The sequence below is a fragment of the Condylura cristata genome, unplaced genomic scaffold (genome assembly GCF_000260355.1).
Source record: "Condylura cristata isolate star-nosed mole 26May11 unplaced genomic scaffold, ConCri1.0 scaffold00019, whole genome shotgun sequence".
In the NCBI taxonomy this organism is placed as follows: Eukaryota; Metazoa; Chordata; class Mammalia; order Eulipotyphla; family Talpidae; genus Condylura; species Condylura cristata.
This window is the reverse complement of record NW_004567120.1, coordinates 41369776-41377140: the sequence shown is the minus strand read 5'-3', so window position 1 is coordinate 41377140 and position 7365 is coordinate 41369776. Positions and strand designations below refer to the sequence as shown.

Sequence of the window (7365 nt, the reverse complement as noted above, 5' to 3'; positions counted from 1 at the left end):
AACTGGGAGCTGGAACAGCAGCTGCGGAGCGAATGCAAGCCCTCATGGAGAGGGTACTTCGGTCTTAGGTTCCAGCCAGTTGTGCAGAGAAGTGGGTGGCCAGCAACAGGCAGTGGCCGCCTGGCAGACACCCACGTGCGCCCACATGCAAGGCGAGGTGGGCCGCGGGGGGGGCATGGGACTGCGGCGAGGCACAGAAGCGCCCACTGCCGGGCAGAGCGGACAGTGGGAACGGCCCGGGAGAGGGCTCGAGAGGCCAACGCCAGGGCATCACCACACGCGAGAGGCTGGGGGTGAGGAGCAAGGAGCGGGGTAAGGGCCGCTGACGCCAGGCTGGGGCTGGTCCTGAACTTCATGTCTCAAACCCCTGGTCCGCGTGGGCCAGAGGAGCCACCTGCCGGCGGGGCGCACAGGGTGCGGGCTGGGGGCGCTGGGGCAGAGAGCGGCCGAGATGCCAGGCAACGCCTTTCAGTGCCGCCCTCCTCCTGCCCGGGGCCATGGGCCCCGCAGGGCCTCGAACAACATCTCGGGCTTCCACACGCGGTGAGGACGGAGCCCCAAGCCCCGTGAGGCACAGAACGCAGCCAGCAGCGTGGGCGGCCACTGCCCGAGCACAGGGGCCACTGGAAGCCCGCAGCGAGTCGGCCCGCAACACTAAAGCCAAGGCCGGGGAGCCTTGCCCGGAAGAGCATCTCCAAATGGCCAAGCATGGGCCCTGGCCTGAGAAATGGCCGTGGAACCACAGTGAGGCGCCGCGCACACCCCCTGCCCCCACAGCAGCAAATGCTGGCGGCCATAAGGGGAAGGCGCGGCAGCCGCCCCTGCCCAGCAGACCCCAGCCCACTCGCGTTCACAGCCGCGTGACTCACCGCAGCAGAAGAGGGGAACGACTCGGGCTCCGTGGACGGCAGCGAGGGCGCCTGCCGGCCACAGCCGCCTCCCCGCAGCCAAGGCCTGCGGACTGGACTCCGCCGCGAGGGGAGAAGCCCGCCGGCGGAGTCCAGTCCGCACTTCCGGGAGGCTCCCGAGGCTCAGAGAGAAGGGGGCGGGTCGGGGCTGGTGCCTCACGGAGCAGATTCCACGGGGGTGCGAGGGCTCGGGAGCTCTGTTCCACGAGGCCGCTGTGCTCAGCCCTCCCAAGCTGGACCTTCTGCAACCAGTGCTCGATGAGCCGCAGCTGGCCCATCCCTCGCGCAGCAAACCTCCCTGCGGCAGAACCTTCTCCCCCCACGCCCAAGCAGAAGCACAGCCGCTGCTCCGGGCAGCCTAGGGCCCCGGGGCATTCACCCAGTGAGAAAGCCTTCTCAGAACCCTCCTCTGTGCAGGCCCATCTCGGGGCAGCGGGCAGCGGGCGGCTTGCCGTCCAGCCCGGCCTCGGAGAGCCCGTAGCTAGCAGGAGAAACCGGACCGCCACAAGCAGCCACGCTATGTGGCAAGAGCCAGATACTGGGCGTGTTTGGGACTGTGGGGGCCTAAAGGGGGTTGGGCTGTGGCGCCTGGGAGTGGGTGAGTCCAGGGGCTTCTTCCAGAAGCTTCATCTGAGGGCTGACACAGGCAGAGAAGCCGGCAGAATGGCGCCCGGCCCAGGGCGTCCTGGACCGAGAGAGAAGGCCCATCTGGGGATGGAGGGGCGGGAGGATGGACAGAATGTGAACAGCGGAGCAGAATGGTGACCACAAACAGTTGAAAGAAATTTATTAACGTGGAAGTGCCTCTACCAGACAGGAACTGAGCAGCACCCACCAGCCTGCAGGGGTTCTGCAAATGCTCCCCATACAGTCCATGGCCAGGCCTGTCACGCCTGCCTGGGCAGAGCTCAGGCGGCCTGTGCGGGCCGCGGGCCGCGGGCCATGGAGCGCTTGCGTTGGCCAAGCAAGGGCCAGCACCCAGTTGGGCGGTGGCTCGGGGCAAGGGAGCCGGAGGGGGGCTGTGGCAGCGGGCGCACCGTCCAGCAGAGACGAAGGCTCCCCGTCTCACAACAGAGCCCGGAAGAGAGCCCAGCTCCTCCCCTTCCTTCCTCAGACTCCGGCTGGCTGCGCACGAGCCTGGCTGTCAGCTGAACTCGGGGACACGGCAAGGAACCTGGGGACTGAGCAGGGAGGATTCAAGAGGCCACGGTGCGATGCATTACGAAGACGGAGCCCTACACAGCTCTGCTAGCTCCTGCGGTCAAGGCTGAGGCCGGAGAAGCGGGGCACAGGTCCTACGGCTTCTCGCCAGCTGCCGGCTCGGGGCTGGCGACGCCGTCTGACAGGTAGTCGTCCTCGTGGCTCTGCTTCATCTTCGTCTCCAGAACCGTGATGCGCTGCTTGAGCTTCTGCTGGGCGCCCGTGTACTCGGCCAGCAGGCGGCTGAAGCGGGTGTACAGCGTCTCCATGTTACTCTCCAGCTGCTCCAGCTTCTCCTGCACGTCCACTTCCATGCTGGCCGCCACCTCGTTTTCGTCCAGAAGCCCCTCCTTCATGAGGATCTCCCGGCCCCTCTCCTCCAAGACCTTCTTGGCGTCAGGGTACTCTGTCACGGCTTCCATCAGGTCGTCCTTGGACAAGCAGAAGAGGTCCGAGTACCCCAGGCTGCGGATGTTGGCGGTGCGCCGGTTGCCCATCTTGCTGCCCTTGATGTTCAGAATGCTGATCTCGCCGAAGCAGCTCCCCGCCGAGAGCAGCGCGTACTGAGTGACGCCGTCGTCAGCCACCACCGCCAGCTTGCCTTCCTTGATGATGTACATCTCCTTGCCGATGTCCCCCTTGCGGCAGATGTAGTCCCCAGGGCTGAAAACCTGTGGCCGCAGCTTCAAGACCAGCTCTACCAGCAGCCCCGCCTCGCAGTCCTGGAAGATGCGCACCTTCTTCAGCGTGGACAGGTGCACGTTGATGGCTATCTCGGCCCTCAGCTTGGCGGGCAGGTTCTTGAGAACTTCCCGCTCGTCCACAGTCTTTTTGTTGGTCCACAGGTAGTCAAACCACTTGATGACCTTGGCCTCCATCTCCTTGCTGACCCTGCGGAACTGCATGTAGTGCTTCACAGCGTCAATCTTGGCCTGGAACTCAGCCCGCGTGGCGTTCATGTTGGAGATCATGGAGCCCACGTTTCCGACGATGGTGGCGAAGATGAGGACGCCGATCAGGAAGTCAAAGATGACAAATAGGTACTCCTCATCCTTCACGGGAGGCGGGGTCTCCCCAATGGTGGTGAGTGTCAGCGTAGACCAGTAGAGGCAGTAGATGTATTCCCGAGCCAGATAGCCGTACTCAGGGTCAGTGATGTTGGGGTAAACCCAGGTGTCCACTCCAAAGCCAATGGACTTGGAGATGGCGTAGTAGATGCAGGCGTTCCAGTGGATGATGACCAGGATGTAGAGGACAAGGTTACTGATGCGGAAGATGTTGGGGTAACTGGTGCGTGTCTCGGTGCGGTCAAAGAACTCAAACATGCGGGCAAAGTGCAGCAGGCGGTTGAAGCGCAGCTCGGGGCTGTGGATGCCCACGGCAAAATAGATCAGGTCTGTGGGGATGATGGACGCCACGTCCAGCTTGAACTGCAGGGTGTGAATGTAGTTGTCACGCAGCTTCTTGGGATCTTTGACGAGCAGCCCCTGTTCCAGAAAACCTAGTGGAGACACAAGCCAGTGCACAACCTGCACCCTCTGTCTGGTCCGTCCGGCCACCCAGGGGAGTCGAGCCCCATGTCCAGAGGGCTTCCTGCCCATCTGGACTCGGGGTGTGGCCTCGGGCATGGCCCGGCTCCTGCATCTCACTCACTGACCTGTGCGCAGCCGGATGAAGAGATCCGCCACGTAGACCACATCTGAGAAGTAGTCCAGCACCAGCCACACTATGTAGTAGCCTCTCTGAAGGTCACTGAAGCAGGCTCTGCAGGACGACAGGGCTCAAAGCAAGCCAGCCCAGGCTCCCTGGAGCTCCCAAAGTGAGCGCCCACTGTGTGCAGGGCTGGGGTGGCCACCCGGGGGGGGGGGGCGGACGAGTATCTGTCAGCCCAGTGCCCAGGAGACCCTCATCCACCCGGGACTTCGCCTTCAGCGCTATTCACACAGACCTCGCTAGACGACATCCCCGCTGAGAAAGCCCAGCCCGGAAGGAGAGTCCATCCAGAGACAGCCCAGCCCGGACGAGAGTCCACCCAAGTGAGAGGGCAGTGGGGCTGGGGAGAGGCTGGAGGCCTAGGCAGGGGACCGCGAGGAGACAGAACCTGGAGGATGACCCGGAGAGGGTGCTTGGGCAGCAGGGCGGGCAATCCCTTCTGACATCTGGTCGCATCTCATCTGCCCTGCGGCCCAGGATGTTCCCGCTACCAGTCTCGGGCACCCAAACTGCTGCCTCCCTGCCGTAGTGCAGCCTCAGCCGAGGTAGCGGCCACTTGCAGGGGCGCCTTCCCCCCTCACTCCCCGCTGAGCCCTGGAATCCCCTTGGGCCTTGAACTCCTGCTGAATACCAGCAGCCCGCAGGGCCCAAGCGCCCTGGGAGCGGAGACCAGGCTGCTGCTGTCCCCGCTGAGCACAGAGCCTGGCCCCAGGGCTCAGTGGCACCCTCGACAAGTGCGTGACCGGCGGGGGTGGAATCGGGCAGGAAGTGCGTGTGGAGGCTGGCTGCACCCGAGGCTGCAACAACACTCTCCTTGGCTTGAAGGGGGGTGGGTTTGCTCTTGGGCCAAGAGCCAGTCCTGACCCTAAGAGCAGCAAGTGCTAGGGCGGGGTGTGTCCAGAAGGCGGCGCTAGAGAGGTTGGGTCTGGAAGCCCTTGAAGGCCAAGCAGCGGACTTGTACTGCCTGTAGGCGCCAGAGGGGGCCTTGCTGGGTTGGTGAAGAGGGAGTGACAGAATCCGATCCCAGCAACCATGCCAGCTGCCAGTGTGCTGGGTGCATTGGAGGGCACAGCGTGCCCGTCCGGGATGGGTGCAGAGCAGTTACAGCTGTTCCTAGAGACACGGGGCCCCCCAGCTCAGCTTAGGTGTGGGTGGTGAGGGAGGAGCGAGGGTGGCTGTGGTGCTGCAGTAAGGCGCTGGGGGCTTGAGGGGCACCGGGAAGGCCGCTGGCCCACAGGAACCCGGAAAGCACCGGGGGCAGCTTCCCACCTGGCCACCAGCAGACACCAGTTGTAGAGGACAGGCATGGCGATGACGAACAGCCAGCGGTAGTACCAGTCCCCGGCCGGGTCCAAGACAAAGAGCTCGAATTTCTTCCTGAGGAGACAAGACCGGGCGTGGGGACTGGGTCCCACGCGACAGCAGCCCACTCCCAGGGCCCAGGCGTCCCTGAGAAGTGACATGTGTGCTGAGGGTGAGCAGGCACAGGGCCCACCAGTGTGGTCTCGGGGCCCCGAGTAGCTTTCCAGTGAGTGAGCGCCCTCTTCCTCCTATGCTGACCTCAGGCCAGCCCGGGCTCGTAGGCCCCTGCCCCGCCTTGCCAGGGGCATGCTAGGCACAGAGCTCGGCAGGCAGGGCCTGGGAGAGGCACTCCGAGGTGGTGAGCTCGCGCCTCCTGCCTCTGCCCTCCCTGCCGTCCCTGGCCTCCAGCCCCTAAAGCACTTTCCCAGCTGCGCCATCCTGCCTTGGCCAGCGGTGGGGAATGTCGGCTTGGCCAGACATCGCCTGGCCTCCTCATTCCTCCAGGAACAGGCCCTCCAACGGGCCTCTCCGCCCGCCCCCACCCCGGCTTCCTTTGGCTCCACTGGCCCAGCCTGCTCCACCAACCAGCCCTAGCGCGGCTTCTTCAGAAGTAGGCCCCTGCTCCCTGGTGGGCCTGGGGTGGGCAGGCGCTGTGGTGCTCCCGCCCTGCACCCGTCTGCAGGTGCCAATGGGGACTGGGGTGATGCCCTGGGCTAGGCCCCTCCCAGCCCAGGGCAGCCAGGGGGCACCAGGCAGCTAAGTGAGCTGAGCGCCCTAGGGCGAGCTGGCCAAGTCCCCGCCACTGGTCCCTGAGACTTGGGGGGTGGAAGCCTGCGAGCCGCCCAGCCCCCAGCCGCCATACTTGGTGCCCTTGCCATCGCCGTCCTTGTCGCCTTTGCCATCCGCCTGCTGTGTCGTCACGGCCTGCAGCTCCGGGCCACGGAAACGCTCGAGGAACGAGTCAGGCCTGGGCTCCTCCTCGCGGAAGTTCTTGTTGGCCCACTCCCTGATGACCCCCACCAGGCGGACGATCCTGGGGAGAGAAGGGCGGGCCCAGAGGGCAGCAGTGCTGTGACAGGGCCCACTGTCTGTGGGGAGGGCAGACAGGCACTCGGATGAACGGGCGCGTCAGGGTGCCCCTGTGTTAAGAGCTGGGCAGGGTCTCAGGCTTGACTCGCCTTGTAGCCTGCGGGGCCCAGGGGTGTCCTGGCAAGACTTCCTGAAGGAAGAGCCATCTCACCTGACTGTGGAGAGCAGATCTCCGGGACAAGACAGGCTGTGAGGAGGGGGACACGCCAGGAAGAGGGTGAACCCAGGTCCCTGGGTTTCCCTAAGGAGCCCACGGTCATGGGGTACAAGTCTTGGGCTCTCTACCCAGGCCCCTAGCTAGAAAGGAACCCCTGACACCGAGACAGATGAGACTGAAGGGGAGCCTCTCCTGGGGCCTTGAGCTTGCCCAGGACAGCACAGACAATGCAGCCACTGAGGCAGGTCCCTGGTGGGGCAGGGGAGCCGACAGTGGGGGCCCCACCTCTGGAAGCCGCGCCGGCCCCTCTGTGGGGCATCCACGTCCGCCAGCCGCTGCAGTTCCGAGGAGGTATCATCGTCAGCTGCAGACTGTGGCCTGCAGGAGCAGCAGAGTGGACTGAGAGTCTCTGAGCAAACCCTATCTCCCATCAGCACAGGCTTCGCCTGCACAGTGCCCAGAAACCTCATGGTCACGTTAGAGGTTTGCTTGAGCCAAAGTTGGCCTGCTCTGGGCAATGAGACAGCTGGAGAGAAGCCACAGCAGCCAGGCCCGCCCTCAAATCCTTGGCCTCAGCACACTTACCTGCTACCGGCGCCACGGTCATCTTTGCCGTTTGCCTTGACAGCAGCTGGTGCGTGATGGTTGTGGTTATTGGCTGGGGAGCTCTTCACGCCGTTGGATTTTTCTGTCATCCTCCATGTATGGCTGGGACCCTCACCTGCCAGGGAGAGATCACAGACGACCCTGGTGCCCACCAGCAGGAGACCTGCAGGCAGGTGGAGAGCAAAGCAGGGCCAGCTGGTAACCCCCAACCCCTGCAGTGCTCCCATGCCAGCACCAGCCCACAAGGCCCAAGGACCCGCCTCCCGGCTCAAAGACAGCTGACGACGGGCTCCCCCACCTGGTAGGCGGTTGAATTGCAGTGCTAAATTACAAACGGTGTTTTGTTCATTTTACACGTTAATTTTTTTGACAAGCACCTTCTGCTATCCC

The 7365-nt window shown here is 64.2% G+C and overlaps 1 protein-coding gene across 1 annotated transcript; it reads right to left on the bottom strand.

Annotated features, from left to right (window-relative positions):
- Positions 1-1680: 1680 nt before the first annotated feature.
- On the bottom strand, positions 1681-7155 carry CNGA2 (cyclic nucleotide gated channel alpha 2). Its single transcript, XM_004685868.2, has 6 exons — positions 6955-7155; positions 6655-6747; positions 5986-6156; positions 5091-5198; positions 3766-3872; positions 1681-3609 (listed from the first exon to the last, which is right to left on the bottom strand). Exons 1-6 carry the CDS (start codon positions 7062-7064, stop codon positions 2204-2206), a joined length of 1995 nt encoding a protein of 664 aa, XP_004685925.1. The 5' UTR covers positions 7065-7155; the 3' UTR covers positions 1681-2203.
- Positions 7156-7365: the final 210 nt, after the last annotated feature.